We start from the raw sequence: 23,240 nt of genomic DNA, 5'->3' as shown, positions 1-23,240 counted from the left end.
CATTCAGTCCAGCTACCTTAAACTGTTCTATCAAAGATCTTAATAAATACACACATAAATAACAAAATCAGAACACTTTAGTGATTTGGTGTCTGTTAATTTTCTACCATCAACATTAACTTTCCCTGTATGTGATTGCCTGGTCTTTCTCTTCAAAGCCTTTTCATCTCATCTCCTTATTTAATGAATTTGTGGGCATGTGCTTAACACATTGTTTCTTGGGAGAGGCATCTGTTTCCTTATGTGTTCAGCGTAACATAGAACAATTTATTTAAACACTCATTATTTACCCACACTTGAGATCCTTCACACACACCATCTATCCTGACAATCACACCCTCACTTAAGCACAGCTTTTGCTGTATCAAATTTATATATGATCTTTTCCATGCACATACACATGGAAATGCCACAGACATTTTGCTCTCTCTTTCCAGTTGCTCTTTCAGTACTGGACTTCTGGTCTTGAAGGGCTTCTGTGGTGGAAGCATTGCTGAAGATGATCTTAAAAATAGTAACGGGAAGTGACTGAAGCTGATTCCATCTAGCCTGCCCCCTTGCTCAAGGTTTTCTTAATCAGAAAGGTGTTTTGGACTACAGTAGCAAATGTAACAAATGCTAGCACTTTACCTGCTTTGTTTCCATCTGCCAACCATTTTGCTGCTGCAGTATCTCCATCGCTCTGTGCAGGGTAACTTCTCCTTGATTCACATAAGACAGCTCTGTGCTTGAAAACCAGACAGAGCTGATGCCAGTGCCATCTTCTTGAGTCCCAGCTGCAGGATTAATGACAAAAGAATTATTCATGAATGCTAAAAATCATCCTTATTTTTGTCTATACGCCATTAGGTAGCAGTGATCTGTGGTCTTCATTTGCTTACATATGGGATTACATCATACCCTAAAGATAGAAACGAACCAAAACTGGAATTGCTCAGCTCTAGTTCAGCTTGATAAGGTAGATCAGAATTGGATACTGTCTGTGACACTTTTCACACATTGAGGAAATCTGTATTTGAATATCTTTGGTTGTAGCCATCTGCAGTTTAATGTACTGATAATCATCCTGTTGCCAGCTTAGGTTTTTAAGTCAGTTCCGTTGTTATTAGAAGGCTGTAAGTCATGGTCATGACACCACAGCTGTAGAATAAGACATTTTTAAAGACTGTTAAAAAAAGGTTTTGTCACCTTTTTAACAATAGCATCGACAACAACCAAATAAATGGACATCAACAATATGCTGAATGACTTAGTCACCTCAGCATCATCCCGTTGCTCCACAGTGAAATTGAAGTTTGTGGAAATAAAATTGCTCAATACAGAAAACAAAACAAAAACACTTTAAGTCAAAGCAAATGTTCCTTTTTACAGCAGCTTTGATTGGATAAAATGTCTCAAAAGGGGAGTGTTGACATACAGGATGCTGCATCTACATCTGTTTCCACCATGTTGAAAAATGCTTCTAAGTATGATATATAAACACAGTTTCAGTGGACACAGCTGTGTTAGGCAGTGTGGATGAGGTTACATTTGATAAAAAGTAGCTAAAAACCACCCCCAGTGCTTAGTTAGTTATGTGTCAAATGACTGAAAAGTATTCTTGAAAGCAATGTTTAATATGGCCTGCCAACAGCAATAAGGTAGAAACGTAATGTAGTTATATAGATGCTTTTTATTGGCTTTACATATATACACCATATTTCACATCAAGCAAGGGCTCTAAAGAACAAGGAAAACAGAGTCCTTCTTCAAATCACTGGGTAATTTATTTGTGCCAAGAGGCACCATGTACATAACAAAGCACTATAAAATGGACTTTACTTAAAGGCTTTGGACTTCATTTCTGATAGGTTTATTTGGTCTGCCCTTCAAAAGATCTCAGGATCATGGTTACTACAAAAATTTGTGGCTGATGGCCAATATTGAGACTGCTATAAATTATCAAGACTTGCAATGTGGAGCGACCCCTGGGAATAGGAATGATCTCATAGAAGTGATAAACAGAACCCTTACCAGTATCTTTCCACATCAACCTCTGAACATAGCCGGGAAGTTTAGAAGGAAGACAGTGAGATCCTTTTAACATCATTCCTTGCAGGTCATGCCCGATAGCTGCCATAGCTGTTCTTTTCAGGCCTACAAAAGACAAACAGCAACACACTCTGAAAGCTATTAAATGCATCACATTCAGCAGGAAGGCACATTGGCTTGGTGACTGATGCAGAGTTCGGCGAGTGAAGACAACACTGATCAGCGGCATTCGCTAACTGACTGATGGATTGATCTTGGGCAATTAATTTGTTTGCCTTATGCCTTAGTGCTTTGAGAAAAATGAATATCGATTCACGCATGAACACCATGGGTGTGATTTGTTATTTTGTTCCAGCCATGGGAGAGTAGCAGGTACTAGTCTGAAAGGGGCAGAAGTTGGTGAACTTCCAGTTACCAAGGTGGTTGAAATGGTGTCAATGTTTCTCAGTGAAGAGAGATGTAAATCTTTGACCAAAAAATAATAATAAAAAAAAATCCTGTTTTGCGACCAGCTTCATCTATTTCTCTTGGGAAAATACTGAGTATCAGATGTTGTGACATTTTTAAATGAAAATGTCCCCACATTTGCAGTTGGCCCATGTGGTACTTCTCTGAGTAATGTGCAGTCAAATATGGGACAAAGGCTCAAAGACTACAAAACAATTATTTAGCATCTTAATACAATACTGTGGGATTTCTTCTTTGAGGTAAAAGGTTATTTCTATAATCTCAACTCTTCAGGCTACTTTATCTCTGTTTACAAATAACTCTCAACAGTAGAAGTGAGGAGAACATGCAGGAATTTGAGGAGTGTCATCCTACAAAGTATGGGAATTTCTCTGACAATATTTTTAATGACAAGAAACTGCCAGTAACTTGCACATGTAGATCAGATTGATAGATTCATATGATTTAAGGCTAGATGAGACTATTATAATGATCTACTCTGACCTCTGACATAGCAGATAACCTCTTCTAATAATTCTTGCATCAAGCCCATAATTTCTATTTGAACCTAACACATCTTTCAGAAAGACATCCAGTCATGATTCAAAGTGATAGAGAATTCACCATAGTTTTTATCGTTCCAGGTTAAAAAAAAAAATTACATTTTTCTAAAGAAAATGTATTATTCCATAGGTGTCAGGAATTATACAGAAATATATTCAGTGGGTAATGGAAAGGAATTTGACTTTTTCAGTATATCTGAAATTTACTTATCTTTAATATAAAGTAATGAAAGCTGCAGTATATAATATTTATCACATTAAATAGTATCTATCTTCAGTTATTGCATCATATTTCACTGAGCTTCCACACTTCACTACAGTACTGCCTTGCTGTCTTGTTCTTCACCTAACCCATTAATCACTGTCTATTAACCTAGTAAATTTTCCCTCAGAATACATCCTCTTCTGGTATAATGCTGTAACATGCTGCACTTCAAAGTGGAGCAGTAGCTCTACAGAGCAGTGCAACGTGTTACCTTGCACTAAGGAAAATCAAAATCCTGGACATCCTGGTGCACTGTCGCTTGCAGCAGTTGTTAGACTTGAAAGGATTTGATTTCTGTTGATGAATTTCAGCAGATGCTGATATTTATTTTCCAACACTTTTGAGTTAAACTTTTTGTACCAGAAGATATTTCTTACTTCCCCAGCAAAAGACTACCCTGTAGAAGTCATGATTCAGAACAGATTCAGGAATGAAAGGTTCCTCAGCTGATCTAAATGGTATTGACTAGGAATTTGATTCCATATGGTTTTCAACTTTCTCTCAGTATACGTATCCATGTTTTATGATCTAATTTTTATGTCAGATTTTGTGTAGAGGGAAAGATCAATTACTAACATCTGCAGATTAAAATTTAATCCTTCCTAAGTATGAAACAGCAAAAGAAGAATACGCAGGCTACAGAATTGTCAGCATGTTTATAAATATATGACTCTGGCATGTATGATATATACCCACTGTCTACACAGTGATGACTGCTGACATTTTCTACAAGGCTGAGATATTCCAGTCTGCTTGACACAAATTATTGTGGTGGCCTTGTTCAATCATTCAGAAAAGGACAATAGTTATTCCCTGGTTGACACTTTAAAAGAAGGTATCTTTTACTGTATATTGTATGCTCTGTTTAATAGAAAAAGATGAGTTCTGCTTACCAGTTATGCTTCGAAGGTGATCATGTGAGATCCCACAGCACAGTTTGAATGTTGCAGGCAGCATGGTCTGGAGATGTCAGTTGCCTCCTGTGTTCAGTGCAAAAGCTGACTGTGGCACTAGTTCATGCCTTTATAGCATTAGTGAAGGACAACACCTGATGATATGGACCATGCTTTCTGATAGCAGCTGGGAATGAAGGATATCCAAGGACAAAGCAAACAAAGGGAGGGGAGAAGCAGAGGGAGGAACTCCTTATCCACATAAGTGAAAATTTGCTGCTTTTACACATTTCTTTTTTGAGATTTAATAATAATTAACCCTCACCCATAGTTTGGATGGTTACTGTATTCCAAGATGACATCAATCAGGTACAGATATATTTTTAAAAACTCCTGACACTTTGTTGGTCTCTGTGAACAAACTACAACATACTGTGGAGAGGAGCCTCTGCCATTCTGAAGTGAGACATTGCATTAAAGTCAGCCTGAATGATACCCATGTGCCATGTCAGCTGCTTGTAAACATCTTATTGATTTTTACTTTCTAAGGCACTTGGCCCTTCACCCCTTCTACCTGAAGAATCTGATGCTTCTCCTCTGCTTATTGCTGTACTGGCTAACTTCATGTAGGAATTGTAAGCCCTGTTTCACTGTGGCCATACAGGCTTTGGTGAATATGTGCACAGAATGAAATGGTTTTGTTTTTAAAAGACACATGAATTTAATCCCAGGCCTATTAACTGCTGTAGTGCAGACTGGATGCTTATTGATACCCTACTGAAAATGGGAAATGATGCCTCCCCTGTCAGGTGTTGCTCATATGCCAGTCACTAAACACTGGATCGCCTCTAAACAGTGGTTCCTCTAGGATGGTACCTGTTCTCTGACATCTGTCCGTAGTAGAACCTGTGATGTTGCAGTTGTAACCAGTCATGTTGTCATTACTTACATTACATCTGTAGAGTACTTTAATTTGCTAAGGAATCAGCCATCTGGCATGTCTGAGTAAATGGAGGGTCATGCAGCCTTTTTGGCCATGGCAAGAGAACACCAGATATAATTGGATTGTTAGGAAGATTAATAATTGACTATGTATATTTTGGCTTCTACAGAGGCCAATCCAGTGAGCAGCTTTTGTAACTCCTGGCTACAGTTTCTGTGTCTTGGTGAGTCATGGGCTGCCTCTGTCTTCTTGCTTGCTATAGTTAACAGTTTCCTGTCCCCTACCCCTTTCCTACCAGGATGCGTGGTACCATTATGATGAGGACAGTAAAATAAGCATTTATTATATGTTTCCAGGGGCTTTCCCATATAAGGTCTGATTCTGGTTAAAAGAGATAGTTAAGTGAGGTGGTTCATGAGCTCCTTTAGAACCAGGAAAGTATAAAACATTGGAGGAAATTCAGAGGCATGAGTAAAAAAGATTAAGGGACTGGAGAATTTATAAGAGAATCTAATTTTAAAGAGAGAGGTTGGATTAATCAGTGCATGTATATTGAGGGCAAAATGTCTCTTTGATCTTTGTTTTCTGCCAGCACGTTTACACTGCTCTGCTTGTATTTCTGAAAGGGGCATGTGTGTGCCATTCAAAAATCAGTCAGCATCAAAGAGCTCTGCTCCATCATCCAGCGTCTGAGTACTAATTGCTCAGCCTTGCATTACACGATCCTCTGTACAACACAACACCATGTCAGCGTCTCACTTGAAGGTAGCTTTCATTGGCTTTTTGACTATGGAAAAATACTAAAGCAAATTCTTCTGTTGCAAAGAACTTAGAAAGGCCACAGCAGATTACAGTGTTTTTCACACTATGGATTCCTATTTGAAATCTCAGGTTTATCTTGTGAATCATGTGCTCTTTCTCAGACAAATATAACAATAACATTTACAAGCCACTTGAACAAAACACAGAATTTCAAAAGCTTTAGCTGTTAACAAGGATAACTGGCAATGTTCAGTTAGTCTTGGAGGTGCCCCACTCTTTCATGTGAACCTGCAGGATTTCTTGAGACATCAGCATCAGCACTGTCAGGCTCTGGTTAATCTATGAGTTCTGGGTGGGCCACATCCAGGGACCTGGCACTCTGCCTTTCATGTGGTTGTTACATTTCTGAGATCTTCTTGGCTGACTCTGTGCTGTAGAACGTCCTTCCTTCTGAGCTTCAGAAAGGGTGTTAGTACCTGTTTATCCACAGTATGCATGTCTGTGGTGCAATGGCGTTGCATAGGGGGTACACGGGGGTGCATGTGCACCCCTGAGAGCGCTGGTGCACCCCCCTACAGCCAGTGCTCCCTGGTTAGGCAATGGGTGGCGGGGAAGGCAGGCAGGAGGGCTCATGCTTCCAGGTCGGCGTGATCGACCATGAGGGAACCCCCCTTCCCCCAGTCGCTGACTGGCTGCTGGCAGGGGCACATGCCCCCCCTGACTCAGGAGGCACCGGTCGCCCATGCTGTGGTGACAAGTTTGTATGATCACAGGCTGCTTCACCATGTATAATATTGCTTTCATGAAGTATCAGCAGCACTGAGGATCCCAATCCATAATGAGATTTTTGTTTTGCTTTAGGGTTGGAGTGTTGCTGTAGTCAGGATGGTTGAGTCAATGTACATGAGGCAAGGATTTTTTGGGGGAATTATCTTGTCTGTTTCTTTATACATCTGCAAATCCCCAGGGACACTGATGTGGGTTTCAAACTGTTCTTGTTTTTCAGTCTTTTGAATAAAATGTGTGCAAGTGACAACCCAGTCTTTAGTGCTGTTCTGTAATTTAACACTGCTAAATCTGGATGAGCCTAATCCTGCAGTCTTTCTTCTTAGGAACTATTTTGACCCTGCTTTCTGTTAACCCATTGGATTGGAGGTACTGGGGCCAGCAGTTATATGTCAAAACTTATATGTCACTGGAATTTGTTTAGATTTTTGCCCACTGAACTGTGAGCTATAGTCAGACATTGCTTCTGTCTGGCAAAGCCAGGTTTGATATGCCTTTTAACCTGTTTAGCTGTTGTATCTTTTAGCAAGTTTGTTTCAGGGAAGACAGAATAATAGTCTAGGACAAATAAGTGTATTTTTGATTTTTATTTAGCTTTTCCAGCCTATGTAAAGAAACCCCTTCCTGCTGTTTTCCAGGAGGCTAATATTCCTGTTCTGCCAATGTGAACTTTTTGATATATGCAGCATATCTCATCTGCTTCATTTTCCCCTGTAGTGCAGCACTAAAATTTTTATATCACAGTTTCATAGTTAGTCTCATCTGCCTAAGGTAAGAGGAAACTATGTTAAGTTTTGAGGTTGTGTCAGGGTTGATTGAGAGTAGGTTCAAGCTTGATATCAGGAGGCATTACCATATGGTTAGGGCTGCCAACTCTGGAATGGGCTTCCAAGGGAGGTGGTGCTCTCTCTTACCTTGGGGGTCTTCAAGGGGAGGTTGGATAGATATCTGGCTGGGGTATTATGATCCCAGCACTCATTCCTGCCGAGGGCAGGGGGTCGGACTTGATGATCTGTTCAGGTCCCTTTCAACCCTAGAAACTATGAAACTATGACTGTGTAGTTTTGCTAAGAGGTTAAGCAATGGATATATATAGGATGGTTTGGGTAGGGATGATCCTGCTTCAGGCAGGGGGCTGGAGTAGATGACTTTTGGAGTTCCCTTCCAGCCCTATGTCTCTAAGATTCTATGAAAATGTCAAATGCTTCAGAGTGAGCTGTTTGCAGTAATAAGACTACCTTCTGACTGTCTTCCTTCTTGCTGCCAACTGTTGCTTACAGGTACAGAGTGAAATACCATGTAAACACTTGTGCCCTCCATATTTTCAGAGTTGCAAATCTGTCTTGGAGTTAACTACTCCATTCTTCCATTCAAACAATTTACTGTGATCATTTTAGTCATAGTGATATGTGGTGATCAGAAATTACTGAGGGTCAAGGAGTTGGGCAGAAGTCTCTTATATTCAGTATCTGAATTGCAACTGATCAGTGTTGCATAATATAAGCCTTTATATAATACAGCATAAGTGTCTACATAATATAACAACCAGTTCCAGCTGGCTCTTGCAAGAGCCTTTTAAAGTTTATAGTTCCCCACAGGATTTCTCTGGGGTGCCATAAAGGATGGAAATGAGTCACATGGATGTATGCCAAGTTCAGATGCCAGGCCATTTCTAATGTAATATTAGAAAATGAGGGCCTTGGTTATAACCCTGCTGTTGCTTCATCTGCTCTCCAAAGTACTTGAGTGCCACTTCAAAACCAAGAATACAAAATAATTAAAGAAAGAAGAATGACTACATGAAATGGTTATAAGTAAAACTTATGGTTCATCCAGACAACTGAGCATCTAAGTCCCAAGAGAGCTCAAGAGGTTTAAAAGGCTCTGTGAAGAGAACTTCTGATCTTTTCAGACATCACAGTTTTCATCATTGATTTATTTTCTCCTTCATTGATCTTTATAACACTTGTGGGGACTTGAAATAAGAGTGTCTCCCCTCCACTGTACCTTCCCCAGGCCTGTTTGGGGTGTAAGTGTAGTTGGTGTGGTTCAGCATGAGTTCTTGGCTCTGCAGGCTCTAGTTTGTTACTGATGGATTGCACTGGTTTGCTTTATATGGTGTTATTAGTTGCACTTACCCAAGCTCACTGCCACCTGCCACCCCACTTAGTCCTTAGGATACTGTATACTGAAGTCAGACTTCTGGCAGTTCTTCACAGGACTGGGGTTCTTATTTCCAAACTTTTTGAACCCAGGATCCTAGGCAGGTGCCCTTTAATCCTGAGTTTATTTTTACCCTCTCTCCAAGAACCAGTTGTAGTCCTAGTCCACTAATTACAGTTGATTCTGGCATAGCTTGAATGAAACAATGGCTTAGGGAACAAAGAATAGGGATAAAACCAAAGTAATCCATATGTAAGGAAGAGATTTTCTGTTTAGTCTAAGATGTGGCAAACAGTCTTTCTAGACAGGGTAAAACCTTAATTACACTGTGCCTAGTCATAGAAGAACCTCACTGGTGTATTTGGACAGTTCTTTCTGTCGGTGAGAAGTTCTTCCATTGTCCTTCCCATGTTTGCTATTCATTTACTCTGGGTTTCTCTCCCTTTGAACATGAGTTGTGAAAAAAGCCTGTTACTGTTTTCGATGTGATGGATGAGATCCAGGACCAACTGAAATCAATGGGAGTTTTGCCATTGATTTCAGCAGGGCAATCCAAGGTCTTCTATTGTACTAGTACACAGCCTGGCATTTCTTGGAGTGAGCTTATTGTTCTTTCTTCTTTTTGGGCTGGTGTTCCATGGTCTCAATCTTCAATGCAGCCTCTTGATAAAGCCTTGAAGTTGCTTTCCAGTTACCTTATGTTAATTTTTACAAATCCTTAGAACCTGAATAGATCTTTTGGCAGGGACACCTAAATGTATTGGTGAAAACTTTATTTACTACATATCTGAAGTTGCCCTTGTTGCAGTAATTTCTCTTTGCTGCTGATAGCTCTTCTTTTTGTTGTTGTTGTTGTTGTTTAAAAACCCCCAAAAGGAAATGCTTTTTTCTACTGTCAAAACTCTTTCCCCCCACCCCACTCACCCCACCCCCATTCAAATGTATAATTCTCTAGATTCTCTCAGGCCTCAGCCACCTAGAAGATAATATAATGCCAGCACTCTGGGTCACAGCTTCCTCCTAGCACAAGCAATTTCCCCCATGTGACACTGCATTCCCTTATTCATGTTTTTGTCACTCTTGTGCCTACTTTTCTGTGGTCATATCCTCCCTGCAGGAAGCAGAGACACACTCAGATAACTTTTTATCAGCCGTCTTGATGAATGTTATCCATCCGTTGTCTTGAATTCTGTACAAGGTGACCCTGAAACATTGTGTCTTCCTACTAGGTCCAGAAACTGTACTGCCACAAAGGGATCTGAACTGGACTTCTGAACTTTATTTTCCTGTTTTTCTGTGCTGGAAATGGCTGGAGCTATGCACAAACCCTGCTTAGATGATGGAAAAAGATGGTAGGGAGCATTTTCAATGCACATCCAAGAAACCCCCCTCTGGGTATTTAAGGATTAAGCTGTAGTTTTCCACCAGCCCTGCGAAAAGGAGTCGGAGTCAGTTTGGGCCATGGCTTATCCTTTGCTCTCACAAGAAGCAATATGAAGAAGACCTATCCCTGACCCAAGTTATTGTCCTTTGGTACTGGGTCAGGTGTGCTGTGCTGACTGCCGCAGAAGCAGAATCATCTCTATACCTTCTTAGCTTGCTCACCCATTCTGTATGGACAGGGTATGCCTCTTCTCCTTGCCCTCTAATATGTAATGTGTGTAGCCCATGTCAGGGAGAAAGGGAGCACCTTTTCTCCCTTACTCGATAGATAGAGTGTATAATGTGTGCGATATTTATGAACTAAGGAAGCAGCACTATGATTTTCTTCCTCAGGCCCTTTCTAGCTTGAGAGTGTGGCACTGACTTATAGATGAGGAATATGAGGGGTAGGACTGAAGGGGGAAGGATATCTGCCCGCCCCACCTGGCTTTGCTCTTCAGACTGGCACAGTTTTTCAGGGAACCAACAAGTATCTCTGGGCCCTCTGCTGCCATCTGTAGTGCTGTCAGCCACCATGTTGTTACATGCTGTTCCTGGGAGCACTTTGTCAACCTGGCACAGCCTCTAGCCAACAGCCACTGTACGAATCCTCATAGCTTTCAAAAACAGACTCTTCCTTAAGGAAGAATGATGTAAATAACTGGCCTGTGCATTTAGCTTACCTTGACAGACAAGGAAGATGGTCCAGTGGCTAGAAGGCTAGTGCCTCAGGAAATTCATGTTCAGTCCTCTATTCGGCCACAGATTTTCTGTGTGACCTTGGCCCCTCTGCACCACAGTTCCCCATTTGTAAAATGGCAGTGATAGACCACAGGTGTTGTGGGAATGAATACACTGAAGAAGAGGAGGCATGCAGATCCTATACTATTAGGGGCCAAGTGAGTACCTTCTATAGATGTCTTTGTGTTACCTACAATGTTTAGAAACACAACTGATTTTAGATGTAGGCGACAGGCAGCTGGCCCAGACTGCATCTCAGCCACACAGAAATGTTTTCTGAAAATGCTTATATACACTAAGCTATTGCCAAGGAAATGAGACGTGTCCTAATCAGTTCTTTAATGCAATGGACGCTGAAGACAAAGAACATGATAACACTGGAAATTCTTTGCAAAATCACTACAAAGGGAAAGGGCTGCAAAGGGAACCTGACTAGAAAGTGTTGTTCCCTTCGGTGATCAGGTTATGTCATGAGTGGATTCAGGGTTTCACCTAGGAAGGTGTGGGAGCAGTGCTCTGCACTGCAGGGGAGGGCTGCAGCCCAGCTTCCAGGCTTCCCCCCACCCACACCAGGGTAGGCCACAGGAGCAACTGTGGGGGACTTCAAGTCCCTCAAATAGGTAAGAATTTTCCCTCTCCCTCCTTCTCCTCCATGCTCAGCAACAAGTTTCCTCCTCTCCCATTCCTCCCAACCCACCACCACTGCTGTCTGTCCCCAGCTGACCTGGGAGGGTAGGGAGGGAGGAAGATCCGAGAGTTGCCCCTGCCCTCCTGCAGTCAGGCTGCATATGGAGCCAGGCTTAGCCAGATGCAGCAGTCGCAGCAGGTGGGTTCCCTCCCCAATGCCTGCTCTCAGGATGGCAGGGAACATGGGGTGGGGGTGAGGGGGGACCTGCCTGATGCTGCTGTTGTCCCTGGCTGAGCCTGGCTCCATGTATCGCTCAGCTAGAGCAGGCAAGAGTGGTCTGGGAGCACCTTCTCAGCCCCTGTTCCCAGAGCAGCTGGAGATAGCAGCAGCGGTGGGTGGAGGAGGGATGGGAGGGGAGGTGCTGCTGAGCATGGAGAGGAGAGGAGAGGGAAGGGGGATTCTTACTTACTTGAGGGACTTAAAGTAAAAAAAAAAATGTCTGCCTGCTTGTCCCACACAGGGATGACTGAAGGAGGAGGAGTGGAGTGCATCCACACCACTGCACCCCCTCCTGGATCCATCCCCAGGTTGTGTTGCGGAGCATACCTTTTCCTCTGGTGACGCATCTTGGCTCACAAATAGACACTGATAGTTGTCAGTCTTACACTGGAAGGTGCAACTCACCAGGAGAAGGCTGTAAATACAGTGCAGCCTTTGCTAAAGACAGTGGCCCAGATGTCACTGAAGCCACTGGAGATTCATTACTCCATGGAGGAATTTCAATGAGCTTTAGTTCAAAGTGCCCAGCTGCCATTTTTCAGTGCAAGGATGCTGATACACATGATGTTCAGACGCATTTAATTAGCACAGTTCACTAATTAAAGTGCCCCCCTGCCTCCTGAAGCAAATCTATAAATGCTCTGGATGGTTAAATCACTGCACATTATGTTCAAATGTACTTTATATAAATACATTCCATCTTTCAGGGCTTCTGTTCCCATTTTCTGGACCTGCTTCTCTGACACCACCTGCCATTGCACCACTCTGGCAATTTTGTATCCTTATAGGCAGCATGTTATGTTTATGCTCACTTGAAACCCTTTTTCAGTGCCACAGTGAGGAAGTGAAGCAATGAATTGGCAATGAAGAACAGGAAGTACTGCATCCCCTCAGCTACTTCATCATTGTGGGAAGAAAGGGTGCAAGTGTTCTTGTGTGAATAGCGTTTTGTAACACCTAACTCCTTGCGTGTGTGTGTGTGTGTGTGTGAAGTCTGTCCTTGATTATTCCTCTTAGAAATCCATGTTTTCCTGGCAGGGGTGTAGGTTGTAGCCGTGTTGGTCTAAGGACATAGGCAGACAAGGTTCCTTGGGTGAATTTGATATCTTTTATTAGACCAACCCAAATAGTTGGAGAATAGTTATTAAGCAAGCTTTCGAGTTCAAAAACATGAGTGTTTCAAAAACATGACGAAGGGTTTTTGAACTCGAAAGCTTGCTTAATAACTATTCTCCAACTATTTGGGTTGGTCTAATAAAAGATATCAAATTCACCCAAGGAACCTTGTCTGCCTGTTTCCCTGGCATACACTTACGTAGCCACTGGAGGTCACTGCTGATCTACAGTTACAGCATAAGAAGTCACTCTCAGTGATGCTTGAAAAGATCACTACCCAGTGTCTATTTCCTTTGGAAGATGCAATGCAAGGTTTTAAACAATCCTCTGGAGGGTGTTATGTGGTCAGCTTTTTTATTTAATTTGACCCCTCAAAATCCCAGTTAGATGTGTGACTGCTAGCACATTGCACCAGGTGTAGGGATGGGATTCTGCACACTTGAAACTTTCCCTAATTTTCATGTGCTAAATGTTTTTTTATGAGATGACCTTTCACTGAAAGGATGGGACCATCAGTTCTAATTGTGCAGATCAATTTAGTGCAAGTAATTTCTCAACCTGGGGAAGGAACATTTGCTCATGAAATATCTAAGGTCTCCTGAGGAAAGACAATTGCCAAATGTTAAGTGCAGAAGTGCGTGAATAGCATATCAAGATGCAAAGCTAGAATCCTTGCAGCTGACTCTTATTCTCAACCTCAACAAGTTGGCAATTAAGTTGCCTATTAGAGATGGATGAATTTAATGGGAAGTTGGATGTGGATTCCTTTTAGTTTTTTCCATTTTGTGCATAACCGATGCCACCAGGTTTTAATTAAAACCTGTTTACATGTTAAAGTCATTTCAACCATTTGCACTGGAAACACAGAAGGTAGCTAGCATTTTCATGTGACAGAAGCATGCATAACTGAATGATTTCAGATTGAAACTTCTAAGATCTTTATCACAAACTCTAGGGTTTTCTTTAGGAATTTCCATATTTTTGTGGCAGGTTGGCAGTCCTGTCATTTCTCCTGTCCATGATGAAAGGTTAATGTGATGAGAAAAGTGGAGCACAGATACTTTTCTGGAATGCAACCTGCCGCCAGCTAATTGTTTGCTGGTGTGTATGGAATAATTAATGGGCGTACCAGCATGAATTGTAGTCCTTCTTTGCAAACAAAAAGCATGAGCAGACTGTACTGCATGCAAGGAGATCTGTTTATGGCACTACTTCTTGTACATTTTATTTTGGTTGGCCAGTATTCAGGCCACTTGCCACTCTGATTGAAAAAATAACGTAGTGTCTGAAGATGTTTCACTTGTATTCAATAAATAGAACACAGAAAAAAGTAGGACACTGAAGAGTGAGAGCTGCCCTTTACATGGATTTCTCTTAGAGAAGATAAGTTACATGAATTATATGAATTACATGAGTTTAGGACAGAAGGTCCGAGGACTAGGTCCTGGATCTATATAACATGTTGTCACAGGACAAACTGGCCTCTTAATGGGGTCTGGGACTAGACCTGACCTGTAATGTGTATACTGACAACTTTAGAGAAAAGGCCACCTGATCTATTAAGTCACTGCCTTTTTCTCTTTTTCTCCAGTGCCCATCCAGACCTGAAAATTCTGGCAGGGACCTTGCCATTTTGGGTGCCTGTAGATGTGTGGGGATGCTGCTTTGACACGCTGTAATTACAGTGCGTCAGAGCAGATTTGATTAATTGAGTCTGTTGGAGCATGGTAATTAGTGTGTTCCAGCAGTCTTTATGCCTTATGTATTCAGCGTCCTCATTCTTCAAAATGGCACCAGAGGCACTTTTAACTAAAACTAATGGAATGAGTTTTAGTTAAAGTGCCCACGTTGCCATTTTGAAATGTGGGACAGTGAATACAAGAGATGTGGCAGGTGATTAATTAGATTGGCTCTCAGAGCTGCTTTAATTAAAACTCCCTTTCCACTCCCCTTCACCTCCAGAGCACTATTTTAGTGCCCTCAGTAGTTAGCTTAGCCATGATGTCCACTGGGAAGCCAAGGGGTGACTCTCAGTAGTTAGCCTAGCCATGATGTCCACCCCTTGGTTCCCAGTGGACAATACACCGATGGGTGCATACACACATACTAACTTTCTGGCAGTTAAGATGACTTAACTTTTTAAAGTCAGCTTAACTATCAGAGCATATGCACCTCTGATGTGTATTATCTTAAGTTGCATTAGTTAAGTCGACTTATCTCACAAGATGGCTGCCACCATGTATGCTCCAACATGGCTTAAGCTGACTTAGTTAAGTCATCTTATTTTAAATCACCTTTAGTATGTGTGTACATACTCTCTGTGACCAGAGAGAGTCATCTTGAAACTGCTACAGCTGTGTGTCTCTAGATGAGGATTTGACCTGACGTAGTGGCTTGTTTAGGCTAGAAGCAAGAGAAAATAGCAGAGATCTCGAAATGCTGCTGAGGACAGTGGGAATAGGCAGGATCTGGATGTCCTCTATCCTGATCACTTCTGGTCTAAAAATCATCAGTAACAACATGGACACAGGGATTTTTCTTAAGGTTTCAGCTGTGTACAGTCACAGCACTGCTGGTGACAATCACTGTCTGCCATACTCCAGTGAACAGTGATTACCCTTAACTATGTGCCAGTTGACTTTGAAAGTACACACTTTGACTACAGCTTTTGCAATTTGCAAGGTAGGTTCTTAAGCATGTAGTTCAGAGGATACAAAATATACTTTTAAATGGAAATTAAGCTGCAACCTTAACTATGAGAGAACCAACTGCTCTGTAATAGGTAATGCTGCAGATATAGAGGAAACTGCATGTAGTTGTATAGTTCAGAACTGGTAACCAGTGTTCAATCATTCATCTTATCTGAGCCCCTATGCATATTTCTGTGAAAACAAGAATATGGTGCTAAAGATTGGATTTCCTAGCAGGGACTAGGCACTACAGTATTCTATGTGGGTGGCAAATGTCAATGGAAATCCTGAGAGCACATGGGAAGTTAAAATGAATCCTGCAGGGAAAAAAAAGACGTTTGTCAACCAAGCTAAAAATTCAAGTAAGCCTCATACTATACTTGCCAACCCATTTATGGGATGAACTGCAGGCAAAGTTCAGAGCAGGACTGTGCCAGTTGCTGGAACTGAAAGCTAAACTACTAATGGGATCAACAAAATGGTACATGCTGTTGGCTACACAGTGCTTTAATACTAACAAAGCCTCAGTCAGCCAGTACCATAAAAGCAGGATAAAGCTAACAGGAATGGGAAATGAGATGCAGTGTGGCATGGAAGAAGTAAAAGGTTGAAGTGGTAATTGGGGAAAAGGAAATGGGAAAGAAAGCTTGGAAGAGAAGAATCATGACAGAAGGCACTAAAGCAGATGATTATGAGAGAACAGGAGCTCCACAGAACAACATTAAAGGCTGAAAAGCAAATAAGTGAGTAGTGAGAGAGGTTTTATTGATGAATAGTTTTAAAATCCCCACTCCCCCATCTTGCCAGCTATCTGAAGCCCAAAATAAAGAAATATAACCAGGTCTATTTTCCTTCCTTCCAGAGTCACAAGGTAGTTCTGCCATTTCAGCCAGAGACGAGGGTCCGTTGTAATGGCTGTACCTGTCCTTGGGCCTCCTCAGGGTAAAATTACGCAGTGATCTGCAGAACCTTGAACTTCTCAACAGATGCAAGGAAGTGCAAGATATTACCAACAGCTTGCCTGATATCTCAGATGTTCACAAGATTGAGATAAACTGGGGTCTTTAGGTCTGTGGCAACCCTCATCTCCCAGGGCTTAGTTCTAAAGAGGCCAAGCTAAACAGAGTGGAACCCCTCCAGAGTTTTGCAACGTTGTGGGATGTTAGCTCCAGCCCCCTGGATCTCCTTAGAGCAAAGCAAGCTCCTTGTAGAACCTGAACAGTGTTGAATACAGCAGGCTTTAATGATGCTTTAGGCTTTAATGATGCTTTTCTCAGGGCAAGTCTTGAAAAAAATTATAAAGTCAAATAGAGAAAAAAAAAAAGTAAAAATATATTACATTTATTCAGTAAACAAACCAAATGGTGCGCATGGATATAGCGAAAGCTGAAAAGGCAGCAAAACAAAAAATGTGTGTTTTTAAATAAACATTATAGCAAGAACCAAAATTCACAATTTTTGCAGTGTTCTTAATTTTCACAAAGAAAATTTTTTTAAAGAAAAATCAGGACAAAAATAGTGGGACAAAGTAAAGTATGTAAGCCTTTGTTATGTTTCTCTTAGGCAAATTCCCCATTTTATTAATTCAGAATATTTAAATCTAGAAAAGGACCACTATCCTCATCAAACCTGATTTTCTGCCTTGTGCACAGCATGGATTTTCATTGTGTAATAACCTACATTTATCCCAATAACCTGGGCTAAACTAAAGCATTACACACACACACACACACACACACACACACACACACAGAAAAACAAATTACCCAAGTACTTTGGCAATCTGTTCTAGTGTTTGCCTATTAATAATTGCATCTTTTTTACAATTTTCTCTTTGCTAACTTCAATTCAGCTGCTAAATCAGAAGGTATGGGCACTTGAGCAAAATAGGTTCAGGGCTAACTACCTAGGTAACACTGTCTCCCCATGGTGCTAGTCTACGTGAGTTATTTTTCCCCACAGTTATTGAGGGGTAAGCTAATCAGTTATTGAGGAGTAAGGGCAGTTGACATGAAATAGCTGACACATTGTACACTTACTTAGCTTATTTTCTAGTAACTTGTTCATGTGCCTGTGCCCATAGATCTCTTAGCTTTCTATTACTGTAAGTCTTCTCCCTGTGTAGGCAGTTGCAGACAATGGTCAAGTCACATCTTAACTAGTTTTTCATAAAGTATATAGCCTGAATGCCTTAACTTTCTCATTGTAAAGCAGGTTTTCAACGTTTTTTCTGAAGTCTAGATGCCAGAATTTGGATGTTTGACCACAGTTCCATGAAATGAGAAACAATACCCTTACTGGAGATCTAGTCTCTTAAAGGGGGACTTTGCCATCATGAAAACTGTTATCTAAGACCTACTTACACACAAATGTATTTACTTTCATATTAGCTTCCCAACATTTGTTTAATTAGTTTTGCTAATGTGGAAAACTGCATGGATGAAATCCTTCCATCTCCCAGCTGAAGTCAGCAACTGCACCAGAAATAAATTTACCCTAATTATATAACAGATAAATTTCTTCCACCTTCCTTTTCCCCTTCTGGATTTCTGAGATATTGTGAGTTCACTTGAGGATCAGGAAGAAGACATTCAGTTGAGATGGAATGGAGATGAACTCCTGTTCAAGTGCAATCACCTTTAATTATATCAAGAGGAACAGATGTATTGGCAGGTTAAGGATTTTCTCTTTCTCATTCTCTCTCCCCAAAAGTTATCCTAATGGAAAAGTCTCTAAGGGTTATATTTAAAAAAACAGGTCACTAAAAGATCAAGCTACATTTTCCATGTCTGTGGACACTATCACATCATGCAAATACAACAGTGCATTTCAATCCCCTTCCTTGGCCAGGCGAATTTCTGACCAGACCCTTTGGGAGTGCTCCCTTGATTATGGTTGTTCGGGTAAGCAGAGAGAAATCTGTGACTAATGCTTCATTTTGGGTAGCTTCTTTCAGAACATTTTTTTACCAGTTCAGTTTTATTCAGTGACTTTCAAACACAGGCTCTTAGTTGCAAGGCTCACAGTGATCTACCTATGCTTGTAAAGAATCACTTCTTCTAGAATGAGAGACCCAGGAAGAGCAGGACTGAAGAAAATTCTGCATTTCTGCTCTTCAGTGTCTCAAATACTCGGTACCAGAACCATTTTTGTTTGACTGAACTTTGATTCTATTTCTGTTCCTTTGCCTCTGAGAACTGTATCTTGTACATGTTGGAGTTAGACTGTCCAAGGGATGCTCTTAGATGCATTCTAGAGATTCACATTCCAACCATATTTGGTGCCCTGATTTCTGTATTCTTTTCTTGCAACGGGGACAGTTTGTTTCTTTAAAAATGTTTAAAATGTTTTGCTTTAAAAAGTGAGCTCTTGTGGGAGTTACAAAAGGTTTTGGTGCACCCACTTCAGGCCTGAGTCTAGCTAATGGAATTTGGGAGCAAAGAACAGAAAGAAATGCTAAATCCAGACCCAGTACACACTGATTCTTCTACTGCTCCTTTTCCTCTGCCAACAGGATCTTGCACATCTCAGAGTTGGCTGTGTGCAAGGCAAAATCACGTCCAGCAAGCATGCCTCGACGCCCCTTGCGGACAGTGATGCTTCGGTTCACTGAGGTTTCAGAGATGGTAAAGATTTCTCTGTGAAAGAAAACGGAAAAAGGTAGCTAAGAGTTTAGAATGATACAAGGCTAGGTTAGCTTGTCTACTCAGATCAGCATGTTCATTCTTCAGATCAGCATGTGCATTCCTTCCTTAAAATGTCTGATCTGTAAAAATGCTGGGGTATCTTCTTCACCTGGGCTGCCTATACACATGCTCCAACATGTACTGATTAGAACATGTTGGACCAGACTCAATTCGATTGAGTCTGCTGGAGAGTTTTAATTATAACACTCCAGCATGCTGCAGCATCTCATGTATTCAGTGTCCTGCATTTCAAAATGGTGGCAGGGACGCTTTAACTAAAGCTCATTTGATGAGCTTGTTTGACCACTATATTGAACACATGAGATGCTCCAGTGCTTTAATTACAGAGGCTCCTGAGAGCCATTAATTAAAACAGCTCCCTACCCTGGAGCACATGTATAGGCATCCATAGGTGTTTGCCTTTGAGCTGATCTAAACAGCATTCTAATGCATTCTCCTTTAGAGCCATGCCATTCCCAAGGGTAGGGAGAGGAGACTAGGGCTGACTAGGGCTCCAGAGCATCTGCAGTTGCTTACTGTGTCTTATTTTAGTACTTCAAGGTGCTAACTCACTTACCCAATGGGAAAGTGAAATTCAAATGATGTAGTTTCTATAAATAATCATACTTTCCTCTCTTTTTTGTCTCACTGTATAGTCTTATCACATATACATGATTCTTTTGAGATGATTTGATGTTTTTGGAGAAATAATTTTGTGGGATTTTTATAATTTTTGCAATAGAGCCAATATTTTCAAAAGTGAGTGTTTTTGGACGACTCCCTTTTATATATGACCATCCTAGGATATCTTAGAGAGCTTGATTTTTCAGAGCAGCTAATGTGAGAACTAACAGTGCATTTGGTGTTCAAATATATCTGAGTTATCAAATGAGAGAGAAAGGCCTTCTCATAGTGACTCACACTGAGGCCCTATTCTTACTATCACTGCATCAAGCAGTCTTTATAGGTCTGATGCTTGGAAGTGTTCTCTACTTCTGTGGATTGAATTCTGTTGCCACATGAAATCAGTTCAATATTCATGTTATACAAAAATGGAATAACTTACACATTTAATCTTTAACATATATTAGCTAGGACTTTTCTTTTCCCTTTCCTCTCACAACCCTTGGAGGGTAATTTCATTGATCATTTCAGTTATAAAGTGGCTGGTGTCTAAATATTTCCTGAACAGGATGAACCATAGCTGTCTACAGTTATATTCCTGCTCCCAGTAATCAATTCAAGTGGGGAGATTTCACCAGGGAAGAGTTTTGAAGAATAAGCTGATTTCTGGCACCTGCCTACACTGAATACTGGACAAGAGACTGTGGCAGACTGGACTTCTTGGCTATATAGCAAGATCTGATTGGTGGGGAAATTACTAATTTCTGAAGGGTTTCACTCTTTGAATCATAGAACCATAGAAAATTAGGGCTGGAAGAGACCTTTGGAGATCAGCTAGTCCAACCGTGACAAGGAAGGGTTCCACCCTCTCTCTGGCTTTGTTTTTGGTGCCTACTTTGTGGATGAAGTTTTCTTTCTGTCCCTGAAGTGTCTTGAGAGTGCTTACAAGGCCCAAGGCTTTTCTTTGGGAGCAAGGTTATTTGCTAGATGCATGTTCTCAGATAGCCACAGTGGGTGCATCCAGACGAGTGTGCATATGTGGTATACGGTGCTGCAGACCCATCTGTGGCATTGCAAGCTGCATGTGCAGGTATTTCCCATGCTGCTTATTTGCAGTGTGGGTTGGGTTTTTTTATTTTGTTTTTTTAACACGAGGATACCCGGTGTCAAAAAAACCCAGGCTAGCAAAAAGCGGAATGGTTTACATGGTGCAGTGTGTGCTGCCCAAAAACAGAGCCTAGCTGGCCACTCCAGCTGCCAGCCAGGCTCCCTGCTGATGGATCACCACCCCCAGGATCCCAGGTTAGACTGCTGGGACCAGCCCAGGGGCTGACCCAAGCCTTCCCTACCCCACCCAGGTCAACTTGCTATGCACCAGAGCATGCATGCACAGGTGTTCCCCAAGGACAGGCAGCAGTGGCACAAATATGTACCAATGTTATCTGTCCCTGGTAAAATGTATGTGCACGCTTGTCTGGATGCACCCACTGAGTCCTTCTGAGCCAAAGTCAGTCCCAGGAACAATGCCAGGGTGTCTGCCTCTGATGTCATGCAACAGCAAAAAAAAACTGCTGGAGATCTATTTATGTCAAGAGGCATCCAAGAAAGATGCATCAACAAGCAGATCAAAAAACAGTTGTGCTGTGTCTAGGTGGAAATCAATATTGGCATTAGGGCCAGCAATTATACTATAAAAGAGGTTTATCACTACAATACTATAACAGATAACCCAGCAACTTTTGTGCACAGGGTTTGCCTTAACACTCCTTAGTTTGGTCTGCTCTCTGGCATTGTCTATAGCTTCCATTAACCTTTACTGACTTCCCTGGATGGAGGGACTGAGATGAACCTGCTTTAAATCAAATTCTGGAGATTGGATCCATTAGTAGTTGTATCCATTAGTAGTAGTATCCATTGGCTCCTTGAGAACTGTTTTTCATAATATCCTCCTCTCTTCTCTCTAGTTGGATTTTTGTAACCCTGGATATCAGAGATGATGGTCAAGAATCCCTGGAAGTAGTGCACTCTGCTAGACTGAGTTCTATGATTAGGCAAATGGTAATGAATTCTGCAGAATCCCCACTCGACAAAGAGTTGCACTAAACCCTGTGTTGGGTGAGCAAGTGTTGGGCTGCAGTGTATGGCAGTGTCCCCCCTGTGCAGTCCTGGCCTAGAAATCCACATCTTACCTGTAAGGAAGCTGTTCCTCATTGAGCTGCAGACACATGAGCATAGGACTCCCAGAAAATCTTAAAGCAGTAGCAAAATTGAGTGCAGTTTCCACCTCAGTCTGTCTTCTTAAGCTAGCTTGAAAGAATGGGGCATCTAATTCTGCTTGGAAATCAATGGCCAGTCCACCCCTGCAACAGGAGAAAGCAAAGGTCTTGCCCCTGAACAAAGCGTATTAGGGAAGGGGAACTAAGTTTTCATTCACTTACCTTGTTCTGATTTTAGTTTTTGATTCCTGCTCCCATATATTCACATCAATGTTGGCTGAAATATCTATCCCAAGTCCCCCCTGAAGTTCAACTACTGCTTGCAGCCCAGACTGAAGGGGAATTGCCTGAAGAACAGAAGAAAAGAGTATTTGTTTAGAGTGTGCCTGCACTTTTCTTGACCTTAATTGTGGGCACATCTACATGTGTGTCCGACTGTGCAGTTGTTACTGTGCAGTCATGTAGTACTTGCTTTAGTAAACCACCATTACTGCACGGTCCTATAAGCACACAGGTCATTTCCAACCCTACTGTGTAATAGAAATGAACTACTGCACAGTAGCTTGTTGCTACTGCGCAGTAGCGTCGGTGTCACAGTTCGTGCTCGCTGATGCTATGTCGCCATAAAGATGAGCTATGTCGCTGTAGCTCATTGCTATGGCAATGCAGCATCTCATGTAGATGCACCCTGTTTTATGCAAAACAACATCAACAAAAGAAGTTAAAGAGCATTAGCCAGAAGGGATACTAGCTGCACTGCACTGCCAAAACCTGCTGGCCAGGATAAAGTGACCCTGCAGTTTCCACATGCTAATTAATAAACCAGTTTTAAAATATCTTTCATTAATACTGCCTTTAGGTTAGGTTGAACATTGTAATGAGTATTGGGCATGAGCAAATGGGTTGCAAACAGGGCCCTTCAGGAAGATTTGCTATGCTAGAGTGCACCCTGTGGATTAAAAGGAGCTCTAGTGATCCCTGGCTA

The 23,240-nt window shown here is 41.6% G+C and overlaps 2 protein-coding genes across 3 annotated transcripts in view; both read right to left on the bottom strand.

Moving 5' to 3' along the window:
• The window catches only part of LOC102567289 (steroidogenic acute regulatory protein, mitochondrial), a 96,805-nt gene extending 92,437 nt beyond the window's left edge, over positions 1–4,368 (bottom strand). The window contains exons 1-3 of one of the 2 annotated variants that reach the window (XM_019484333.2): positions 4,200–4,368; positions 2,014–2,136; positions 631–776 (exon numbers count right to left, since the gene is read on the bottom strand). In XM_019484333.2, the coding sequence (XP_019339878.2) occupies positions 631–776; positions 2,014–2,136; positions 4,200–4,263 (333 nt within the window). In that variant the 5' untranslated portion in view covers positions 4,264–4,368. The remainder of the gene's footprint in view (positions 1–630; positions 777–2,013; positions 2,137–4,199) is intronic. The other variant, XM_019484332.2, reaches the window with a different exon arrangement.
• A 12,686-nt stretch (positions 4,369–17,054) lies between these two features.
• LOC102567068 (microsomal triglyceride transfer protein) overlaps positions 17,055–23,240 on the bottom strand; it is a 33,868-nt gene continuing 27,682 nt past the window's right edge. Inside the window, exons 16-18 of the mRNA XM_006265069.4 lie at positions 22,478–22,602; positions 22,229–22,399; positions 17,055–19,367 (exon numbers count right to left, since the gene is read on the bottom strand). Coding sequence (XP_006265131.3) covers positions 19,217–19,367; positions 22,229–22,399; positions 22,478–22,602 — 447 coding nt within the window. The 3' untranslated portion in view covers positions 17,055–19,216. The remainder of the gene's footprint in view (positions 19,368–22,228; positions 22,400–22,477; positions 22,603–23,240) is intronic.

This window comes from Alligator mississippiensis, chromosome 6 (genome assembly GCF_030867095.1).
Source record: "Alligator mississippiensis isolate rAllMis1 chromosome 6, rAllMis1, whole genome shotgun sequence".
Taxonomy (NCBI): Eukaryota; Metazoa; Chordata; order Crocodylia; family Alligatoridae; genus Alligator; species Alligator mississippiensis.
Note: the sequence above shows the minus strand (reverse complement) of the source record. Positions and strands in the feature narration are given on the sequence as shown.